The sequence below is a fragment of the Aspergillus clavatus genome, genomic scaffold, assembly GCF_000002715.2.
Source record: "Aspergillus clavatus NRRL 1 1099423829805 genomic scaffold, whole genome shotgun sequence".
Classification (NCBI taxonomy): domain Eukaryota; kingdom Fungi; phylum Ascomycota; class Eurotiomycetes; order Eurotiales; family Aspergillaceae; genus Aspergillus; species Aspergillus clavatus.
The window spans coordinates 3,989,835-4,011,480 of NW_001517094.1; the positions used below are offsets into that span (position 1 = coordinate 3,989,835).

At 52.9% G+C, this 21,646-nt stretch overlaps 8 protein-coding genes across 8 annotated transcripts, besides 21 other annotated features; 4 read left to right on the plus strand and 4 right to left on the minus strand.

The window, feature by feature from the left end:
* Positions 1-1,016: 1,016 nt before the first annotated feature.
* Positions 1,017-1,036: a microsatellite.
* Positions 1,037-1,231: 195 nt separating this feature from the next.
* Positions 1,232-1,255: a microsatellite.
* Positions 1,256-2,145: 890 nt separating this feature from the next.
* Positions 2,146-2,178: a microsatellite.
* Positions 2,146-2,192: a microsatellite.
* A 174-nt stretch (positions 2,193-2,366) lies between these two features.
* ACLA_031360 (phosphotransferase family protein) lies at positions 2,367-3,594 on the minus strand (the record flags this gene model as incomplete). Its single annotated transcript, XM_001269828.1, has 3 exons — positions 2,367-3,072; positions 3,139-3,434; positions 3,496-3,594. 3 exons carry the CDS (start codon positions 3,592-3,594, stop codon positions 2,367-2,369), a joined length of 1,101 nt encoding a protein of 366 aa, XP_001269829.1.
* A 577-nt stretch (positions 3,595-4,171) lies between these two features.
* ACLA_031370 (putative dUTPase (Dut)) lies at positions 4,172-4,838 on the plus strand (the record flags this gene model as incomplete). The annotated part of the gene is made up of 3 exons (XM_001269829.1): positions 4,172-4,385; positions 4,474-4,646; positions 4,755-4,838. The coding sequence occupies 3 exons, from the start codon at positions 4,172-4,174 to the stop codon at positions 4,836-4,838; spliced, it is 471 nt and encodes a 156-aa protein (XP_001269830.1).
* Positions 4,839-5,043: 205 nt separating this feature from the next.
* Positions 5,044-6,551, minus strand: ACLA_031380 (pyridoxal kinase; the record flags this gene model as incomplete). The annotated part of the gene is made up of 6 exons (XM_001269830.1): positions 5,044-5,689; positions 5,764-5,881; positions 5,935-6,147; positions 6,207-6,286; positions 6,400-6,410; positions 6,498-6,551. 6 exons carry the CDS (start codon positions 6,549-6,551, stop codon positions 5,044-5,046), a joined length of 1,122 nt encoding a protein of 373 aa, XP_001269831.1.
* Positions 6,552-7,783: 1,232 nt separating this feature from the next.
* Positions 7,784-9,001, plus strand: ACLA_031390 (uncharacterized protein; the record flags this gene model as incomplete). The annotated part of the gene is made up of 1 exon (XM_001269831.1): positions 7,784-9,001. One exon carries the CDS (start codon positions 7,784-7,786, stop codon positions 8,999-9,001), a length of 1,218 nt encoding a protein of 405 aa, XP_001269832.1.
* Positions 9,002-9,422: 421 nt separating this feature from the next.
* Positions 9,423-9,481: a microsatellite.
* Positions 9,435-9,480: a microsatellite.
* An 86-nt stretch (positions 9,482-9,567) lies between the features above and the next one.
* Positions 9,568-9,604: a microsatellite.
* Positions 9,605-9,650: 46 nt separating this feature from the next.
* Positions 9,651-9,682: a microsatellite.
* Positions 9,683-9,738: 56 nt separating this feature from the next.
* On the minus strand, positions 9,739-12,291 carry ACLA_031400 (AFI1/MesA family protein; the record flags this gene model as incomplete). Its single annotated transcript, XM_001269832.1, has 3 exons — positions 9,739-11,454; positions 11,515-11,575; positions 11,648-12,291. The coding sequence occupies 3 exons, from the start codon at positions 12,289-12,291 to the stop codon at positions 9,739-9,741; spliced, it is 2,421 nt and encodes an 806-aa protein (XP_001269833.1).
* A 281-nt stretch (positions 12,292-12,572) lies between these two features.
* Positions 12,573-12,604: a microsatellite.
* Positions 12,605-12,944: 340 nt separating this feature from the next.
* Positions 12,945-12,979: a microsatellite.
* A 936-nt stretch (positions 12,980-13,915) lies between these two features.
* Positions 13,916-14,935, plus strand: ACLA_031410 (putative calmodulin; the record flags this gene model as incomplete). The annotated part of the gene is made up of 3 exons (XM_001269833.1): positions 13,916-13,918; positions 13,990-14,452; positions 14,526-14,935. The coding sequence occupies 3 exons, from the start codon at positions 13,916-13,918 to the stop codon at positions 14,933-14,935; spliced, it is 876 nt and encodes a 291-aa protein (XP_001269834.1).
* A 594-nt stretch (positions 14,936-15,529) lies between these two features.
* Positions 15,530-15,557: a microsatellite.
* A 266-nt stretch (positions 15,558-15,823) lies between these two features.
* On the plus strand, positions 15,824-17,438 carry ACLA_031420 (putative mitotic check point protein (Bub2); the record flags this gene model as incomplete). The annotated part of the gene is made up of 3 exons (XM_001269834.1): positions 15,824-16,303; positions 16,366-17,147; positions 17,315-17,438. 3 exons carry the CDS (start codon positions 15,824-15,826, stop codon positions 17,436-17,438), a joined length of 1,386 nt encoding a protein of 461 aa, XP_001269835.1.
* A 61-nt stretch (positions 17,439-17,499) lies between these two features.
* Positions 17,500-17,532: a microsatellite.
* Positions 17,533-18,159: 627 nt separating this feature from the next.
* Positions 18,160-18,183: a microsatellite.
* Positions 18,160-18,184: a microsatellite.
* Positions 18,185-18,221: 37 nt separating this feature from the next.
* Positions 18,222-19,772, minus strand: ACLA_031430 (RNA binding protein; the record flags this gene model as incomplete). The annotated part of the gene is made up of 4 exons (XM_001269835.1): positions 18,222-19,167; positions 19,226-19,421; positions 19,485-19,641; positions 19,701-19,772. The coding sequence occupies 4 exons, from the start codon at positions 19,770-19,772 to the stop codon at positions 18,222-18,224; spliced, it is 1,371 nt and encodes a 456-aa protein (XP_001269836.1).
* Positions 18,473-18,522: a microsatellite.
* Positions 18,857-18,906: a microsatellite.
* A 945-nt stretch (positions 19,773-20,717) lies between the features above and the next one.
* Positions 20,718-20,745: a microsatellite.
* A 363-nt stretch (positions 20,746-21,108) lies between these two features.
* Positions 21,109-21,145: a microsatellite.
* Positions 21,109-21,149: a microsatellite.
* Positions 21,150-21,423: 274 nt separating this feature from the next.
* Positions 21,424-21,465: a microsatellite.
* Positions 21,431-21,461: a microsatellite.
* Positions 21,466-21,646: the final 181 nt, after the last annotated feature.

Sequence of the window (21,646 nt, forward strand, 5' to 3'; positions counted from 1 at the left end):
TTATGCGGATGTCTGATGTTGGGTACCTAAGGCGACAAGGCTGTCACAGGCCACCCATTTTATTTATTTTCTTTCTTTCTTTCCCTTGCTGTCTGTCTGCTGACGTTGAATCTCTGACCGCATATTCCGTTTTTTTTTTTTGTTTTTCTGCATGGTTTGATTTCAACTCAAGATGGTGGATTCAAGACTGTCCTGATTCTTGACCCTTCAAACTCCAGTCTTTACACAAAGGGTGTGGAATAGAGTTCCGGTTGAGAGAGATGAGGTACTACTGAGGTCCGGAGAGGAGAGGACATATCCTACGGAAGAACGAGTAGATTGGGGACTGGTCAAGGACTCAAGAAAAGTTCTACATTCGAGGCTGGAAAACTGAAAAAGTCCCCGACCTAGACTAATTAATGGCAATCGGCCATGAGCCCATCAACGAATAGCCGGTTGATGTTTCCGTCAAGACCTGTCTGTCAGGATACGAGGTTTTTTTTCTTCCAAACTGGGAGCGAAATTATTATCAAACATAAGATCCGTGATCGTAATTCAAGCATTTCCCAATTTAACGAATTAACTGTGTCTCGATAGATCTAGATACCTAGTACTACTGTACTAGTATCTAGGTCTTAGGTAGATACAGTAGAGCTGCCAGAGAGTCAGAGAGTCAGCATGCATGATGACTGCCAGAGTGTGACGGGACCAGGGTATTTCCGGAGTCCGACACTTGATCGACAGCTGTTCTTCTGCAGAATGGTTGCGGGCAGGTGATTGGGGATTGTCCAATTTCCCCTCCCGTGTGCTCCACTACCTACACAGTATAGGGAAACCGGGAAATAATATGTCTACTAGATACCCAGTACCCAGGAATTCTTAGGTAGGTACCTAGTCCCCTACTAGTACGGAGTAGGTAGGACCTAGGACCGGGACTGAGCCTAGTAGGGGGGTCAGTGCCTCAGGCTCTTCTCGATGGACAACAAGATAATCACATCACTAATCACCCTCCTCCAGGCAGAGAGATAATAATAATAATTATTATTATTATTATTATACTACATAGTACGGAGTAATACTAATACTAATAACAATTTCTTCCGAAACCCTCATTGTCATCCCCCATGGAGAGTCATGGATCTCCATCGATAATCCGCGGATGTTACCCTCGACAACCCCCGGAGACATACATCAACATGCATCTCTAGACACTTCTTCAATTTCGGCTTGAAAAAAAGGCTTCATTTCTCAACCCTAGTCCCTAGTCCCTAGTCCCTGCTCCAAATGCAACGATGTACACAGTACTTCCAGATCATCCTCTCAGCCTCGCGTTCTTCCATCACCGCGCATGATTCGTCACTCATCCCCCTCTTGACAGTTGACACATCTATCAGAATGAGGCTGTCCGGATCGAACAGAACAGCTTTCTTTTGCATTTTCAACAGGTAGCAGACGAGCAGTAGTAGAAGATACGAGTAGACACCTCATAATCCCCGCAGCCGCAGGCCTCCGTGCTTAGTCATGTGACTCCGGTCTCTATCATCCCACACACGCTATGAATGAATCCAGTCTCAAGCGGCCCGCCCCGAATCCACCCGCCGCGCTCATGAAATTAGGTATCGATATTCGATTCGTATCAGAAATGGATATGATAATATAATTATGATTATGATCAGGCTCCATCCTTCACTATAGTCAGTTATAATAAAAATCATTAAGGCGTACTGCAGCTCAACCAAAGCCCCCTTCATCAGACCATAGCTTACACAGACACCGAACACAAGACAGCCCAACGCAAAACAAACAAAAGCATTGTTTTGGCCCCAGTGTCACGAAGTGCAACAATCAATCCCAATCCCATTTCTCTTTCTCAACCGCAATCATATAGGCACTAAGCCCTAGACAGGGTATGGGTCCAGTCTAGTCGGTTCTTTCAGTCATCGCGACGATAACGCTCGCTTCAAATGATCATATTCATGTCTAGGACTCTAGGTAGGCTGGATTGAAATTCCCCACCCGAAAGACCAGTCGGTCACTGGTCACACAATCGGGGGCAAAGGGCAAACAACGACTATGGAGCCGCACCCAATTACCTTTATTGCCCCGGGGGTGGATCGTTGGCCGTTGCGTTGCGGTGAGGTGCGTGGCAGATTGAGTGGTGAGATTTTTTCTTTTCTTTTCTTTTCTTTTCTTTCTTTTCCTCTTTTTTTTTTGGGTTGGCTTCGGGGTTAGTACATGGTGTTGTATATTTGTTTTGGGTTGGGGTGAAGGGGGGATGGAAAGATCTTTTTTCTTTCTTTGTTTGCTTCAAGAATAGATGATTCCGAAAAGATCATATCACTGCCGGAAGATTATCTAACTAACTAGCCTAGGGGTCCTTTTACCCATTATAGCTTCCCCCTCTGGCGCACTTGCACCTGCTCCTGGACCTTCTTGACCCGTTCCCACGCCTCCAGCGCAAACGGCTTCGTCTTCCTCGCATACTCCTGCGCCCGCGCACTGCTGGCCTGCCGTAGCGCATACCGCGCCGCGATCCCCTGCATGATCACTGAGCTCCTCCACGAGAAGAACGCATCCCCCCACAGGATATCCGGCGTGGGATCCCACCCGGCCACCTCGGCGTACCATCGCAGACAGTCCGCGCGCCTCGGCAGGCCCGGTGTCGCGCCGGGCTGGAAGTCCGCCGTCTTGTGGTCCGTTCCGTCGAGGAAGTACGGGCTGGTGAGGTTGCAGAAGTCCGACAGCGGATGCCCGACCGTCGCCATCTCCCAGTCTAGGATGCCGATCACCCGCGGCTCCGTCTTGTGGAAGATCATGTTGTCAATCTTGTAGTCGCCGTGCACCAGCGTGCCCCGGTCCTCCGGCTGCGTCGCCTTGGTCGAGAAGAACCGCACCATATCCATAAAGTGCGGCAGCTCGCCCACCGGCTCGTGTGTCTCTACGTCCACGGCCTTCGATTGCGCGTTCGACACCGCCGTGAACGTCGCGATCTGCCGGTCGTAGTAGCCCGCCGGCTTGCCGAAGCGTTCTAGCCCGACCGACTTGGGGATGACCCGGTGGAACTTGGCGAGCGTGCGCACGGCATCGCGCCATCTGCGCAATACGTCAGCAGTCTAGCCTAGTTTAGTGGCAGTTGTAGGATGGGAGGCAATTTCATACAAGGCTGTGCGCTCCTCGGCGCTGACGCCCGGGATGGCGGGATCCGTGAACATTCGCCCATCCAGGAACTCCATGATGTAGAACGGGGTGCCGATCACGCTGCTGTCCTCGCACAGGCAGTATGCCTTGGGCACGGGGACGTCAGTCTGCTCCAGCGCATGGATGATCTTGTATTCTCGTTCGACCTGGTGCGCGGTCTTCGACAGGAGCTTGCCTGGGGGTTTCTTGCGCAGCACGAATTGGTGTTTGTCGGCGCCGGTGATAAGGTAGGTTGGGTTGGATTGTCCGAAGCCGAACTGTGAGTTACCAGCTATTCAGCTTAAGTCGAATTAAAATGGGATCCATGCCAGAACTCACCTGTTTCAGATCAATCGGGGTCTTGATGATGGGTAAGTTCTGGTTCAGATATCGCTCCAGCGACGGGATGTCGATAGGCTGGCGTATAGCTCCAGCCATGGCGCGCCGAGTTGGTCTCTCAACAATTCAACTTGAAGGATTTATCCGCCTGCGAAATACTGGGTTTGAGGATATGTCAGTAAATTAAGTAGAATCTTCCCCGGAATAATAAGGCACAGACATCCCCAGCTCTCCAACGGCAAACGGACCGAGGTTCATTCAACACGCCCACTGTCTCGCCCGAGCTTAAACCCTTGCGGGGAGTTCCTCAGTCCTCGGTTCTCCATAGGGCGCGACACCCGATTCCGCAGGCACAAACAACAGCCAACCAAAGCAAACCCGCCAAGCCAATTAAACGCGGTGCGCGTCCAACCCTCGTCTTCACCGCCAGACGCGTCTCCCAAAGCCAACAGACCAAAACCCGATCGCTATGCTCCATACTCCGTACACCACAACCATCCATCCCACTTCAACCTTCTACTCTGCCCTCCATAACCTCTCGTCAAACCCCCAATCCAAACATCAAATGACCAAAGAATCAACACCATCCCGTGAACAACCCACAGCTCCCGCCCACCAACCCCCCTCCCTCCCCGCCTCACCTCTCGCCAAACGCACAAAACCCAACACCACCACGATGACAACCAGCACACCAACCCCCGTCACCTCCATCTCACAGCCCCTCCCCCCGCTCCTCGTCAAGAAACTCATCGACACCGCCAGCGCGCCCACCCGTGGCTCCGCATTCGCCGCCGGCTACGACCTCTACAGCGCAAAGGAGACCGTCGTCCCGGCCAAGGGCAAGGCGCTGGTCGACACGGGCATTGCCATTGCCGTGCCTGAGGGAACATGTACGCTTTCCCCCCTCCCCCCTTCTCATTATCTCCTAGTGAGAAAAAAACCCCTCCCCCATAGACTAATCCAGATCACGGTGGACAGACGGTCGGGTTGCGCCGCGCAGCGGCCTCGCCTCGAAGCACTTTATCGATACGGGCGCGGGCGTGATCGATGCGGACTACCGCGGGGAAGTCAAGGTGCTGCTGTTCAATTTCTCGGATGTGGATTTCACAGTGAAGGTTGGGGAGCGCGTTGCGCAGCTTGTGTTGGAGAGGGTGAGTGTTTGGTCCTCCTTGTTCTTTGTTCTTGACTGGTTTTCTTTCTTTGGTATGGCTGGGGTTTCAAAGTGATGGGGCTGACTGGGTTTGTTTTGTGCTTTGTAGATCTATACGCCTGAGGTTATGGTTGTGGAGGAGTTGGAGGAGAGTGTGCGTGGTGCGGGTGGGTTTGGAAGCACGGGTGTTTGAGTTGGGATGCTTGCGGATGGGATGATCCGGATACAGCGTTTTTATTATATAGGATTTTTTTGATGAATACTAGAATGATTTCCCCCTGATGCATTGGGATTGGTTGTCTACCTGAGTACTCCAGAGGTTGGTTCATGATATGTACGAGTCATGGAATTCCAGGGTCTATCGTGATCTATCAGACGTCTACAGTCCCCAACAAGAGCTATTGCAGCCGCGCCGGCAAATCAGCCTTATCCCATTCCTGCGCCTGGAACTCGATCACCGGATCGCGCAGGTACTGGACGTTGCGCACCACCCGCACCTCGGCCGCTTTCGTCCGCCGCAGGTACTCGCGCTTCTCCTTCTCCTCGCCACTCAGCCCCGCCGCACTCTCGTCCTCGATGGCAGCAGCGCGCAGCTCCGCATCCCGTGCCTCCAGCGTCTTCTCCAGCACGCTGTGCATGCTCGCCAGCACCTTGACAGTGGCCTTGGCGAGGGGCAGTTCCGTGGCCGGGACGTCGTCCGGCGAGACCCACGACTTGGTGCTGCGGAGGCTAGGCCCCGCCGCGAAGACTGCCTCTCGGAGCCGGGCGACTGTCAGCGCAGCGAACATGTCGCCGGTGCCGCTGAAGAAGCAGTCCAGGGCGGGGACGTCGACGCGGAAGAGGCGTGGCGAGCCGTCTGTTTTGGTGGTGGATCCGATGACGGTTAGGCTGTTTGGTGGGGTTGCTGGGGTTGAGGAGGACCGGGAGAGTTTGGAGAGCTGGACGGAGGTGATGATGACGTGGGGGACGGAATAGGTGGCGTGGATGACGGTGATGGCTTCTGCGAGGGTGCTGAGCGAGGTGATTTTGATTCCTGAGAGGACTCTAGCGTGGGAGGGGGTTCGGCGTTAACCATAAGAGTTCACAGCACAACTGGAAGAAAACGCAGATCTCCTTACTCGGCTTCAAATTGATTGGGAAGAATTAGATCAGCGTGGTGGATGATCTTCTTGTAGGCAGGCACTACATCGTCGTTGACGTACAATCGGCCCTGGTCGCCCATGACGGGATCCAAGACTTCGACAGTCAGCTGTTGATAGGGAAATTGGGGCAAGGAGAACTGCACATACTCCAGAAGAAGGAGCCAGGCTTGGCTTCGGCCTTGCGCTGCAGATCTAGACCAATGGCACCTACTGCCTCTACAGCAGCGGCGCTGGGCGCATAGCCAGACAACATCACGTCAAAGTCCGTGAGAAGACTCTGAGTGAGACCTTGGTACAGGTCGCTGATTTCTTCAGCGGTTGACCTTGTGCCTTTGAACTGTCTGTACCCAGTATGATTGCCTGTCGATACCAGTCAGTTCGGGCCCACAACGGTGGGCAGGAGGACAATGTCAGCATACTGAAGTGAACTGTGTTCAGGGCGGCAACGTCACAGCCCAGCGACTGCATGACCAGCGTCGCCATCTTATTACCGACATATCTGATTCGTTTCCCCCTGGGTTAGCTGAGTCTGACGAGATATGGTTGAAAGGCTTGCATTGTGGCATTGTAACTCCAATAAGCAAGATACCAGTGACACAGCAGAGCACGTACCCATAGACAACCTACTCTCCGTCAGTACTGCCATCATGACTATGACGATTGTCAATCAATCAAAAGTTGACCTCAAGGGACAAGCAACGGATACTTACATGGCTGGCGATGGCGAGCACCCGAGTCTCGGGTACCGAAAGATCAGAGGACATGGTGGGGGTGGAATGTAATTATTGGACTTCGATCTTAAGTGAACGATTAGGGATGGTCGAGATATAGGATTGATGATGCTAATCACTCCATGCACTCAAGGTGACGATGATGATGATGATAATAGGACCTAACAATAACCCGCGACGTCTTGATATCCCATCAGCCTCAATGAAACATACTCTGTACAGATTACTCTGGATGGGGAACCGATGGAGGGGAATTTTCCCGCGCCCTGATTGGTCCTTCGGTATCTGACCTCCGATTTGTGTACTCACAGGTATCTCTGCTATGAATGGCTGTGAGGAGGTACCGCCAAGTACCTCCAACCATGGTCGTCGCCTGAGATTGACGAACTCCGTGCTGACTAACCACTACACCCCTCTCAGGGGATTCAACAACGCATCTGCTCTTCCACCCTCTTTGGATTCAGAATCATCTCAACAACAAAGACGGATCATCTCCAATGTAAACTGGGTCATATCCAGAGCATGCTACTGGTCTCCACAAGATCAAAGAACCTCAACGGAACGCCTTTTTCAGGGTCTGGAGTGTGGTCAGTGCAACAGACCCAACAGTCAAGACCACGATCAGCCTGCAGTTCGCAGCTCCACCAGATTGCCAGACTGTCTTACTCCTAGTCCCAGACTGTCAGACTAACGATCTGATGTTCTACATGCGGCCAGACCGTCGTTTGGATGCTGCTAATTTTGTCTCGTTCGGGTCATATCATTCGGATTTCGGAACTTTCTCTATTCTACTACTGGTCCCTGGGCCTGAGTAGTACCGACGCCCCCAGAGGCCACAGCCATGGCCTGGCTGGTAGTACGTGCCACCAAGCCTGCTAGACGGAATAGTCCAAAGTCAAAGCAAACAGTTACACGAACTTCTTGAAGTTTTTCTTCTCTCTTTCTCTCTTCCTTGCGTTCTGGTCTGATAGGGACGCCTCCTGAACTGCTTCTTTCTTCTTCACCCTCTTACCCATCAGAGGAGGCTGGATCATGATTGTCTTCTGTTCCCCCCAGGGGCAGTCATAACCTTCCTTGTTCTACATTACCTTCTTTCTGATGATTCTGATAATTTCCAGCGGATAGTCACTCGTTCCTATCCTCGCTTGCATTACTTAGATGATATAGCCAGACTGAGGACGCCGTCCCTCTGCTTACGCTCTCTCCGTATTAACTCTTTTCAAAAGCCCTCGTTGGCAACGTCATTCATTTACTTCTCCGCCGTTATGAAACTCTTCATACAATCTAATCTCCCCGGTTGGGGCAGGATTCAATGTTTGCAGCGGTCTACAACTGTCAACCGGCGGTGTCGGCAACCAGCCAAGGCCATTCCGACCGCTCGATATGTGATACTCATCGCCCTCCTGATGGCCCTGATCATGTCTCCCCTGGTCTCTGCATTTGTGATTCCTGATGTCGCCCCACCACCCACTTATGGGATGCTCCTCCCGCGAACCGATGCTATTCGAGCCCCAGAGATCGCCGCCGCCGATCGTCTAGACGCATCGTATTCTGATACATTGCCATTTAATGGCCGTGCGCAAGAGGAACGATTCCGATACGACCGCTCATGGGTCCTCGAAAACAAGCCCAGCGACGAGACATCCAAACGTCCCATCCTCGTCGCCCCAGATGAGGACAATGGCGATGCCAGCAACGCATTGTCGCTGCCGCTGGTCGCACGATCAGGCACTACAAGCAACGACTCGCTCCCCACAGCGTTCGACACCAACCTCTCCACCAACTTCACCACCCAGAGCTGTCCCAAGTTCTTCAACGAGTTCCTCTCCGACTCCACCGTCACCAAGTGCCACGCCATCTCCCTGCTCCTCCACGACTCCACCTCCTTCTTTCACACCCTCACCTCCGCCGCCGCAACCTCGCACGTCCTCGACCTCGCCTGCGCCGCCTCCGTTGACCAATGCAAAGACACCATGGCGCGCCTCGCCACCCGCCTCACCACAGACGACGCCTGCGGCAAGGACTACAAGCTCGGCAACCCGCTCGTCACAGACGCCTACACCGCCATGGTCACCTACGAACCCGTCTACCGCGCCACATGCCTCAAGAACCCCACAACAAAGGACTACTGCTTCGTCGACGCTGCAACCAACACCTCCAGCCCGCAGAACCTCGACGCCTACTCCCTCCCCGCAGGCTTCGCGCTCGGATCCCCCTATCCCACCTGCAACCCCTGCCTGCAGGCTTCCATGGACATCTTCAGCCGCTGGGCCCAGGTCGACGGCCAGCCCCTCAACAGGGCTTACCTCCCCGCCGCCCAGACCCTGAACCGCCGCTGCGGCACCAATTTCGCCAATGTCAACATCACCGTCGGCAGTCAAAATTCTGCTGCATCGGTGATTGGCTGGGCGCCCGCTGATGCGCGGTTCCTGGGATCGGTGCTGGCCGTGAGCTTTGCTGCGTCGCTGCTGGGGCTTTTCTGACCTTGTCTTGAGATCCTGGATTCTCCAGCTGATTGTTGTTGTTGTTGTCGTTTTTCTTCTTCTTTTCTTCTTGAATGCGCCGTCTTCGCCGGTTGTATTTTGCGTCTTGCTCTGGGCTAGGGTCACGGATATATGGGTCACGACAGCGGATTTCTCTGGCTTTTTTCTTTCCCCCCCCCTTCCCTTCTTGTTCCACCTATTTTTGTTTCTTTTTAATCTACCCTTTCTTGTCCATAGTATTTGATTTTAATTTTAATCACTTCCACACCTTGATGCCCGTTCTCTTAATGCAGGTACTGCAAGCAGAAAATACATTCTATTACACAAGGTATCCGACTATAATGACCGACATGTCAACCCGACCATACCGCCATGACACGCACACACACGAACACGAACATGAACACGACTCCGAGTAGACAAGAAAAAGAGAAAAGAAAGAAAGAAAGAAAGAAAGAAAGAAAGAAAGAAAGAAAGAAACCAAGACAAGAATATCCAAGAATGGCATGGTGTATTTACTGTCGTTACATTGAACATTGACATTGACGGTGGTATCATGGTTATGTAAAACAAGAAAAGAAAAAAAAAAAAAAAACAAACAAACAAGGGGGAGGGGGGGAAGATTAGAGGCAAACGCTCGCCCCGGCAAAACAACAACAACAACAACAAGAACAAGAACAAAAAAGAGAAGGGGGAAAAGAAATCGGGGAAGAAAACTGCGCAACAACGCAAGGAGGCTAACTTCGTCTCGAGGCTGGCAGCCCTGCCGCTGCCCCCGTCGCCACCCCGACGAGAGACAGAGGGATCCCGGAGCTTGAACTTGGTTTTGACGCCGACGCGGACGCGGAGCCTGAGCCCGAGGCGGCGGCGGAGCCATGCACGGCATCGCGCTCGCGTCGGACGCGGAAGTACGCCAGTTTGGTGAAGCGGCCGAGCTGGGCCCAGAAGTGGCGGCCGGCGGGGTGCGCGGCGAGGCGGTCGAGGAGGTCTGCGGTGGCTTCGCGGACGGTCTGGTCAGGGTGGAACAGGCCCATGCTGATGTAGAAGAGGCCGGCCTGGCTCTCCGGGGTGACGGTCAGGAGCTGGCAGATGCCGGCGTAGTCCTTGACGGCGTGGGCGAGGGCGAGGTAGATGGCGCCGGCGTCGGGGTGCGAGAGGCGCAGGGTGCGCAGGCGGTCGTGGTGGTGGTGCAGGTCGGGTTTCTGGATCGGGCGGGCGGGGAAGTACATGGCTGCGATGTCTTGGATGAAGGAGTAGTACGAGCGCGTGGTGCGCCAGCCTTCAATACGAGAGACCGAGGCGACTAACTCGCGCTGTTTGGCCGCCTCGTCGGGCCAGATGTAGCCGTGGCCGCGGAGGGTCGTGGGATCGAGAGGGTCGGCTTGCACACCGCTTGGACTCTCCGGGGATAGTTCCTCGTTGGGGCCGATGATGTATAGATTCGAGGCCCCGTACACGGTTTCTTCGAACGCGGCGGCAACACGCGTGAATTTGGTGATGTATGCGCGCCACTTGGCGCGGATCGCATTCTCTCCGTACCGATTCGTGATGCTGCGCTGGACGTCTTCCATGAACGCATTATCGCCCGTGGGGTCCGGATGGGGGACGGGCGCGTGGTTCGCAAGAAACGAACTCTGTTGGAAATACAACAGGCCCTCCGTCACGGGAGCGGGCTCGATACGGCTGCTGATTTTCATCCGGCCGGTGGGTAGGTCGCAGAGGAGGTCCCACCACTCGGGATGGTTCGCAAAGGTGGGATTCGTCACGCCCGCGATAAAGCCAGGCACTTTGAGAAGATCATCAATCTTGGTCAAGTCGGTGTAGGGAAAGGCATGTCTCGTGAAACCGCGCAGGATTCCACCGGATGCCAGAGCGCAGGCGGCCAAGACCGCCTCGGCCACTTCTCCCGAGGGACGGTTGTGGCCGAGGAATATCACCCGCTTCTGAGTGAGCATGGCATTGACAAGAACGATGATCGGATGTGTATAGGACCCATTGGTGGTCAGGTGAGGGTGAAGCGGAAAAGGCTGGGGTGTAGCCGCATGGACAGAGGCAAACGTCTGGATGAGCTTGATGAGCGAGAAGTCCCCCACGATTTCCGGCCAGATCACCGTCGGCACTTTGACCGGGATCGGGATATCGTTGTACACCACTCGCGATTCGAACTCGTGGGTGTCGCGGGGAAGCACACATCGCGAGGCGGCTTTCCTGGGCGACGATGGGCTCTCATCCCCAGCGGGTTCATCGTCCACCGCCACTCGCTGCTGGATCATCTGTTCAAACTTCTCGATGAACATATCCTTGACGTTGGTGGCCTGCAGTATCTGTCTTTCCAACAGCGAGAGCTTGGGCATCAGGGACAGGTCCATCTCATTGACGGCATTGTAGAGGGTAGCAAGCGTTTCGGGATAGGGCGATTTGAAGTAATCCTCCAGCGCCAGTAACAGCAGGGGCTGTGCGACTCAAAAGGTTAGTGTATCTCAATGGCTTTCAGTTGAAGGATGAGTGCATACCTTGTAGATATGAAGAAATGAATGGCGCGTACAGATTGCCATGGCCTTGACGACCGCCCCTCTGCCGGTTGATCTTAGCTGCGCCCTGACATGAGTTTGAAGGGAGAAGAGGGAGAGAAAAAAAAAAACATACCGTCTGACTGTGTTGTCTTGCTTCGTATTGACCAGATTCAGCACATACATCAACGGTGGCCCCTCGCCACCGTCGTCCTCGTCCTCGTCACTGCTCTCTTCCGTCAGAGCATCCGTATCCTCCTCTTGGCTATCATCACCGGCATCGTGGTCGGCGGGCGCCCGTTTCCGCCGTTTCTTCTTCGTAGCCGCCGAGCCATCCTCATCCTCCTCTGTACTGGTATCCTTGTGCAGAAAGAAGATCGTCCAGTCCTGGCTCCGCACATGTGTTTGGTCGGGGAGCATCAGCTCCGCCAGCATGCTCTCGTCTCCGCTGATGGCGGCGGGATACTGATGCTCCATGATCGGGCCACGATCAATGTGGAAGGACGCAACGAGGATGTACTCGACATGACGCTCCGGCGAGTCCAGCGGATATTGCGACCTGCATCGTCGGGGTTTTGAGGCACGAGGAAGGGCGGCGACATTATGATCTCCGGAACGACGACGCACGGATCGGGAGCTGCTGGGGGATCGATTCTTAAGGACCGAAGGGGAGGGAGATAATTGGGGCAAGCCATTGGACTTGGAAGAAGCACTGGAAGCTGAAGGGAATGTGTGTGGTGCGGTATCATCAGACGGTCGGAAGGGAAGAGTCGTGGTCATCTTTTATTTCTTGTAGTGGGGGGAGGGATAAGAGAGATAGATAATGGAGGGATTTGAGGACTGCTGCTCGCAGAGAATCAATGATAGAATTCACCACATGGTTTATTGCTTCTTTTCTTTTCTTTTGTTTCTTCTGCTCTTTTTTTTTTTTTTTTTTTTCTTCCCTCACATCAATGGATGAGGATAGACAATCCCCAGGGTGTCGTTTGCCATAGTCAGTTAGTGATCCGAGGCTTAGTTTGATCGACCAAACGGCCATTCAGGGGTTGACTAAAAGAAAGGAGAAAGAGATGAGCGAGAGAGAGAGAGAGAGGCTTCATCACGGTTATATCTCTTCTCTCAGTTATTCATTAATATTTTACCACAAATTCAACTACACATGGAGATGGTTCCTCCTATTATTATTTTCACACAAAGAAGATGAACACACATACATTGCTCCACAGCGGGGAATATTCATCAATTCTCATCGTGAGAGCCAGAAAGTTGGCTGGAGTGAAGCACACAGCAGGAGGTCGCAATAATACTCCGTGTGGCCCTTGCATGATAGGAAATTATTCTAAAACCACCTCCCACCCCCAGAGTAACTATCCATCTGCAATAGATAGTGGCAGGATACACTTCCTCCAGAGTACATGCAGTGAGTCTCACTCAGTCAAGAGTCAAGAGTCAAGAGTCAAGAGTCAAGACCTCTAGGGTAAATCCACCGAGTCCCCCCTTCTTCGACAAAAGTACGGCAAACTGTGGAGGCGTGTTTTACTGCTCAACCACTCCAGTCGAAGAAGTGGTTGTTTGCAATTTTTCCTTTGTTCCCTGACTCGTGGCCTGTTGCGGCTTCAACCAATATTCGAAGCTGAGAGAGGATCTCGTTTGCATCAAGTGTGAAAGGGTGGAATTGACTGGTCGATTGTCCAGGTGTTTACGAGATGGAAGCGAGACTGGTTGAAACTCTGTAGAGTGTAGATAGTCGGTAACCTTATTGATAGATTTGCGCTTCGCAGAAGCAGCATCGCTTCTGCCTAACGGCAATCTAAGTAAGTGAGTGCTGGTGGACTAGATCAGGATTCAGAATCCCACGTTCACTACTCTCAAACTGATTGTGGCTCTCTGTGTGGAATATGAAACCATGCCAAGGCCATCGTTCTCAGGGTACCAGGCCATGAATTCCGGCAGAGGGAAATAATGCATCTACTACGTCTGCATGATCCTGGTGGTAACATATCCCCGTCAGATGGACAATTGATGAGACGAGAGGGAAATAATACCCCGAGGAATTCTATGAAGCACAACTGCACAAGACAGCGGCGGATGAAGAAGGTCAAGAATCCCTGCAGATCCAGCACGTGCCCAAAGAGACACCGGGCCGACTCTCCGCCGAGCTGTTGTTTTGTTTGTTTGTTTGTCTGCAGATACAATCATACACAGTCCAGCAGAGGAGAGAGAGAGAGAAGAAGCAAGAGGAGCGAGAGGAGCAACGGAGAGCGCAGATACACCACCAACATTCTCCCTAGCACGGTGATACCGCTCCTAATCAACCTTGCTGGAAGTTTTCCTGAAAATTCTAAGCTCCAAGTATACTGGAAGACTCTCTGCTGAGCATTCCTGTAGGAAAGATCATTGCATCATGGTGTGTGTTGCTGTACTCCCCCGCAGCCAGTTGACAACAGCGTCATCAAGCTCACAACAACCAAAATCAAGGTCTCAAATTCGCCCTTTCGACCATCTCCCCTCTCCTTCGGTTCTCCTCGAGCTTCGCCGTTTCGTCGACCTTCGACACCCAATTCCCCCCCCACGCTCCGTCAAACCACCCCCGGCAGCTCCCCGAGCCGAGGATATACCCCCGTCCAGTCCCCCAGCAAACTGAATCAGACCTATACAGTTGCCGAGGATGACGACGCTTCGCTGAAGAACCATGATCCCATCCCGCAGCCTAGATTCACAAGGGAAGTACCACCGTCGCCTACCAAGGGCGCGAATTCCCCGGACTCATCTTCAATCATGGAAGCCAAGACCGCCAGCTTGATGGCGGCTTCGAGCGACGCCGCAGCCCAGTTGACGCCTGTACAGCTGAGAGAGATCAGAGAGGCATTTCAGGTCTTGGACAGAGACAACGACGGTTCTGTGGACAAGGATGACGTCGCCGATGTCCTTATCAACATCGGTTCGTCAACAGCCCTCTCCGGGCGAATATTGGCCGGCCATTCCTCCCAGCTGACTTCAATGATTTATGATAGGCCAGGATGCCTCTATCATTTCCCAGTTCTTCCCTCCCGGTGCCTCTCAAACGATCAACTTCCCTACCTTTCTCAACATCCTATCGAGTCTCCTCGCCCCTCTGTCCGCTCGTCAGGAGTTGACTAATGCTTTGGCTGCCTTTGACGACGATGATAGCGGTCAGATCGACGTTGCGGAGCTCCGCGACGCCCTCATGCACACAGCAGCGGACGATGGACTGTCTCCGCTGACGGAAAGAGATATCAATGAGGTACTAAATGGGTTTACCGGGCGCAGAGTGTTCGGTGGGAAGGGCGGGAAGCTTCCAGGAGGAGGAAAGAGAGGAGAGGTGTTTCGCTATCAAGAATTTGTGGATAACGCTTTAGGAGGGCCGACTGGTGGGCGGCGGGATCCTGATGCCCCCCGATGAGGGGATAGGTGCCGTTTCATGAACTTCAGCCGCTATTCTTTCTGGTTCTCACCGGCGTTTTCGGATAATGGAGGCAAGCAGACTGTTGTTTTGACATCTTAATGTATACAACCCCATGGCTCTGGAAGCTGTGGCACGATTTTCCCTCGGTCGACAGTACCTAGATAGTTTCCAAATCGAATCAAAATCAATCACGACCCGGTCTTCTTGTAGATAGGCCGCAAAGCTCATCTACAACAAATGACGTCTCGCGTTGGCGGGTCGACGGTGGTGGTTGATCACTGAGTCGTCCACCATCACTCCATTTAGGCTTCACCATACGAAACATCACCAATGACTCTGATCTCAGTCTCACAGCCAGAGTCTTGATCACTGAGATAGTTCGCCGTAGAGGAATAACCTCTTCAGACTCAACTATTAATAACCATAGCAACTGCCACTAAACCCGTGGCGCGTCGCGTGTCCCCGCATTCCTTGATCGAGAAAAAGCCCGCCATTGTAAAGATTGGTTGCTGATCGCCCGAACCTGCAGAATAATATCACTATTCAGTATTCACTAGTCATACTACCTGCTAGTCTCTACGGAGTAGTACTACTAACTAACTAACTAGCTAGCTAACTACTACTATCGCTGTCTCAGTTGTCTCACCAAGATCTCTTATCCTCGAAGCTCAACCACGATCCTTCCTCCCCAAGCGCTACTCTCTGTGCATGCCTGTCCCTCGCGCTTCTTTCTCAGCTGCTGTTTCTCTTCACAGGAAGATGGTCACTTCTTGTGACTGCTTCAGCAGAGATCAGTTGCGCTGGTAAAAGAAAAAAGACAAGAGAGATAAGAAAAAGGAAGATAACAAAAAAGCTGGAGAGGGAAAAAAAAATCCAAACAAAAAAATGGCCCAGGGGCATAATATTCCCAGATTCCCAGCCATGTCCCAGCCCACACAGGCCCAGCTGGACCTAGCCGCCCTGGCAGGCTCTCCATCGCCCCGGACGATGCGGACGCTACGGAAGATACAATCGCATCAGATCCTCTCGTCTTCTCTGCTCGGCGGCCAGACATCACTTCCTTCCACAGCACGAACGTCCGCCAACACCGAGGAGCTGTCGCAACAGGCACAGCTGGAATCGCCCGTTCGGCTACGCACACACCGTCGGGCCAGATCGAATAGCGATGCTGGTTCCGGCGAGCGACCCATTTTACAGACGCAGAAACGGCCGGGGAGGAAGACGGGGTCCGGATTCGGGGTTAAGCGATCGGTTCTGGAGACTTTGCTGCGGGATGGACCGCAGAACGGCGATGTCCTCGAGGGACTGCAGGAACTGAGATACCTTGTTTTGTCCACAAGGGTGGAAGCTGATGGAGACGGCATGGTATGTGGACTGCATCGTTTGGTTGATGCGCGCCGGCTGACCCTTCTCTCTCGCCTCAACAGTCGACATACCGCATTTATTTATGGCTCACGCTGCTCGATATCCCTCCCGTACCAACCGACGAATACCTCTCCCTCATCCACCGCGGCCGATCCCCCGCGTATACTAAAATCCGCAATGACACATTCCGCACCCTGGCGACCGACCCCCTATTCAAGCGCCGCGTCACCGAGGCCAGTCTGATCCGACTCCTCAACGCCGTCGCATGGAAGATCCACGACGCAAAGACCAAGAAACGACCCAAATCACGACCTTCATCCTCCCGCCGACGCGAGATGGAACTCCTGATCAATACCCCACCGAGCATCGCCGAGGAGGAGCCGACGGACGAGAATGGCGTCTCGAAGACCCCCAGTAGCAGCAGCGACGACCCGATCAGCACCGACTCGGCCATCTACGTGCAGGGCATGAACGTGCTCTGCGCCCCCTTCCTCTACGCGGCCCGCAGCGAGGTCGAGGCCTATGCGCTCTTCCACTACTTCATCACCCGCGAATGCCCCGGCTACATCCGCGGCGCCATGGACGGCGTCCACCGCGGCCTGCGGCTCGTCGATCGCTGCCTGGAGATCGTCGAGCCCAAGCTCGCCGCCTATCTCTTCTCCAAGGGCATGCCGGCCGAGCTGTACGCGTTTCCGTCCGTGCTCACCCTGTGCGCGTGCACCCCGCCGCTCCCCGAGGTGCTACACCTGTGGGACTTTCTGTTTGCGTATGGTCCGCATTTGAATATCCTGTGTATCGTGGCGCAGCTGATTCGGATGAGAGATACCATCCTCGAGAGTCCAAGGTATGCGTAACTTCCTAGTGTTTCCCCGCGCGATATCCTCTCCTCGGTATATGTGCATGAGCAGGAGGCTCGATCGGTCACATACCCACCTCCTATCCCATCCATCATATCTATCATATCAAAAACCAAACAACAAAAAACTGACCCATCTCAAAACAACCCCACAGTCCCAACAAAATCCTCCGGTCCTTCCCCCCGCTCGACGCCAAAGAAATCATCGCCCTGACCGTCCTGATCGTCCGCAAGATCCCTGAATCCCTCTACGCCGAGCTGGTCGATCATGCCAAATAAGCACATCGCATGCGTCGGCGCTTTCCCCGTGTATACTAACATTACCCAAGGTAACCATGTACTATCTATCTATCTATCTATCGATCGATCGATCAAGGTGCTCCGTTCCCCACGAGAGTATCTTTGTTCTGTTTGTGTTGACTCATTGACTGTTATGTCTGTATGAAACGGCGTCTTCTGTTTTATCTTTTTTTTTTCCCTCCCTTTTTTTTTCTGTTTGGCTACCTGTCTGTTTTGCTTGTTTTTGACCTTCACCATGTTCCTTCCCCCCCCCCTATGCATTGAACGACCCCCTGTAATATCGACTGAATGAGATAACGAGGAAATGGACGCGAACACGAGAGCCGAAAGGAGAAATGTTGGCCATGATGGGATGGATGGATGCATATGCTTACAATACCTAGTGAGATCAGAATGATTGATGAATGATGACTTGATCCGTTTTGTGTGAATAGAGAAGAAGAAAAAAAAAAAGAAAAAAGCCATGCATTCTATATACGGCTACGCACTCGCAATGAAGACTGAGACAACTAGAAGGGGGGGGGGGGAAGGGATGGCAAATGATGCTTTTTAAAATGCAAGGATAGGGCAAGCCGCGACACAACACGACACGACATGCAAAAAGAAAAAAAAAATAGATGAAAAAAAAGACCAAGCAGGAAGTCAGTATACATACAATCAACACCAGATGCAAGGAAGTAGTGTCCGTCGAGAATGAGGCAAAAAAAAAAAAAAAAAAAAAAAAAGCACAGGGCCAAGTTCTCAACCTATCCAATTTCCCGCTCACGTCGCCAACGCCGTCTTACTCCCCCTCCCAGATCCATTCACCACCAACGGCTGACACCTCTCCACCGTCCTCGGCCGCGCAGCCATCTCCCTCGCCTGCGTGGGCGCGAGCACGGGCACGGGCACAGACACAGGAACCGCCATCATCTTCCTCTCGGGCCGAACGGGCATCACATTCCAATTCCCATTCAGGGGCCTGGGGCCCTGCATCCCCGCATCCCTGGCGGCGGCCGGATCACGCACGGGCCCGCCGGGGACGGCGCCGGCGGCAGTGGCTGCGGCTGCGGCTGCGGCAACGTGGTTGGCGCTGCGGTCGATCTTGATGCGGATTTTCCCGCCGAGGAAGAAGGCCGCGTTGTAGAGGGCGACGGCGCGCTTGGCCTCCTCTGCGGTGCGGAAGGTGACGCGCGCGAAGCCCTTGCAGCGCCCTGTGTCTGGGCTCAGGGGCATCTCGCACTGTTCAATTGTGCCGGCGTCTTGGAGAAAGAGGGTGAGGTCTTTGCTGGTGGCGGTGGGATTGAGGTTCTGGACGAAGATGGTGCGCTTTGGCGTGAAGCGTGGGTAGGCTAGGCCGGGTGGGGGGTTGTGGGAGGGTTTGGGGGGGAGGTTGTTTCTTCTTCTGGTTGTATTATTGTTGCTGTTGCTGTTGCTGGTGGTGCTGCTGTTGCTACTGGTGGTGCTGGGGTTCGGGCGGACGGGGGCGAAAGAGGCTTCGTGGTGATGGAGAGGTGGGAGAGGGTAGGTGGGGAGCATGGCAAAGGCGAGAGAGTCGCAGAAGGAGTGTCGGAGCGCGGGTGAGTGTGGCAGGGTCGGAAGCTGCTCTGTGAAGATGGGGAGGTAAGGTTGGTGGTGATAGTGAGGTGGCGGAGGGGGTATCATTGGGCTCAGCACCGGGCCATACTCTGGACCCTGGTAGACCGGAGCTGTGGCAACGAGCGGGCTACTGCTTTCATTAGTCTCAAGGCCTGATTCTGCGGTATAGGGTATAGGGAGCTGCCTACTCTGGAGAGATGGGGGAGGGTGGCATGGCCAGGTTCTGCGTGACTCGCGGCGGCGTCGAGTAACCAGCCACGTAGGTGGGTGGGATCACATAGCTTGGGCTCTTTGTCGGTCCAGCAACAGGTCTGGTCGGGGAATCGGTGCGAGCCAGTGTGACGACCAGGCTCTGGCCATCCCACCCATTGGTGGACAGTCTATCTGATCATGGAGTCAGCACCAGCGAAGCTATCCCGATGGGTCTGGCAGGGATGTATCACGCACGGTATGTACGCCATGCCTCATCCTCGTTCTTGACAATGATCTGACCCAGCCCGGTGGGAAACCCGTGCTGGTCGTCGTATACAACCGCCTGCCGAATGTGCAAAGCCGTCTGGCGCACCATGTCCTTGAGCTCCTGCCAGCGGCAATGGGCCGGAATCTGTCCTCTCAGTAAGAAAAGGCAACCCAGGCTTGATGATGGAAATGATCAATGCTTACCCCCTGAAGGAACAGGACGAACTCTTCATCCGACGATCGAGCTTTTGCTCGTCCTCTGTCGCGGGAAGGCATGTTGGCGGTTGAAGAATTCGGGGAGGTGACAGATATCCCGCCACAAACGGCTGTGCGTCGCTTGATATATATCCTTGTCTAGAACAAATCCAGGCTATTCAGGTCAAAAGAGGACCCTTGAGACCCAAAAATATGTCACACGGGCAACAAGGGGATCAAGTCGATTGGATGACTGCCCGAAACGGCAACAGTCTAGAGCCGTTTGGAATAGAGTCAGCATGAATGTTTGATGCCGAACTCGATGGACAGTGGTCACGTTTCAAGAGAATCGGTTCGACAAGCACCATTCGTACCTAAGAAGAACCTGAAGGACTTGCTTCACTTTCACAGCACACAGGTGGCGAAATTCGACCTGATAGCTACCTGATCGTAGAGAACGAAGACGAATGAGATTTGGACCAGGAGCAAGGACGAATCAAGCCAGCTCTTTATGACAATGCCAGACAGAGATGGTGAGGAAGAAGGAGAAGAAGATAGGAGAAAAGAATAGAAAGCAGCAGGCAGTCCAGAAATGTTTTTGTATACACCTTACGAGTGCCTTCGAGTCGGGAAAATGCGATCTGATATTCACTCTTGGACAGACGAAGACGACAGTGGAAGAAGATACACGGACGCCGGCCACAATAGCCACAGATAACGTCGCTTAACGAGGTAAATTCGTTGAGTAGATTAGTAGAATGGATGGGTTTGATGTCCGACAATGGGATGTATCAATATGTAGACTGTTTCGAATGGGTTCCCGCTCTGCAAGTTAGCATTGGTGGAGCAACGAAAGGGCGTTCAGTTCCAGTGACTGGGAAATCGTAACGAGAGCAGTGATAGATACCTGGTAAGGACGGTATGAAGTAGGTATTCGAATCTGGATAGATGACATGCATTGATCAACTATGATGGATCAAATCGAAGACGGAGAGAAGGGTTATAGAAAAGAGAAGTTGGAATGGAAAAAAAAAATAAAATAAAATAAAATAAACGGGTCGATTCTTCTTCTGTCACCCTCTGGACGCTTCTGTCCTATCTTATGGGATCTGTCTAAGGTGATCCTCAGCTCTCTTACATGGTCGATAAATGAAGATGATCGAGTCGTCTGTCATAAGAGAGACAGAGGAATACTCATCAGTATGTATCTTGGCATCTTTGAGGTTACACCGCCAGATCTCGAGTAAAAAAAGAAAAGCAGTGGTGAATTGGTGAATGAAGCGAGAGAAGTACAGGGCGGGGGTCAGTTCGCCTGCATCTCCAGCGATGAAGTTGATAAACTTCATGGATTCGTGCTTCTTTCCCTTCCAACTTGCCTTTTGATCAATTTTTTCTTCAGACGCTCTAGGTATCCAAAAATAATAATAATAATAATAATAACAATAATAATATAATGATTCAAACAAGGCAAACCATATGAAACAGAATATAGAAGATCATATTGAACCTCTCACGCGATGGACTGTTTTGGGTCATTCGAATCGGATGCTGTTGTTCTCTCTCTATCATCCATCTATCCAAATATAGATTTTAAATGACCTACCCACACACACACACTACGAATCATACATACGCCTACAGTGATCATTCTGCAACAAAGCATCAAATCACCCTTTGCAATGACAAGAAATCCAAGTGCAGGAACAGACAAGACATCGAGCCATCAACCGCCGACACTGACACTGACACTGACACACACTGACATTGACACTGACTCCCATCCTCTAGATCCCACCTAGAATCATCCTTGGGAGTCCCCGTCGTGCATATGAGGTATCAATCACCACGTCGCCACAGAGTCACCGCTTCGCCGGTCCAGATCCCTCTCTCCTCATTTGTCAGAATTGACAGGGGAAGAATGTCGCACGGCAAACCAGACAATGGCAATGGTCGCC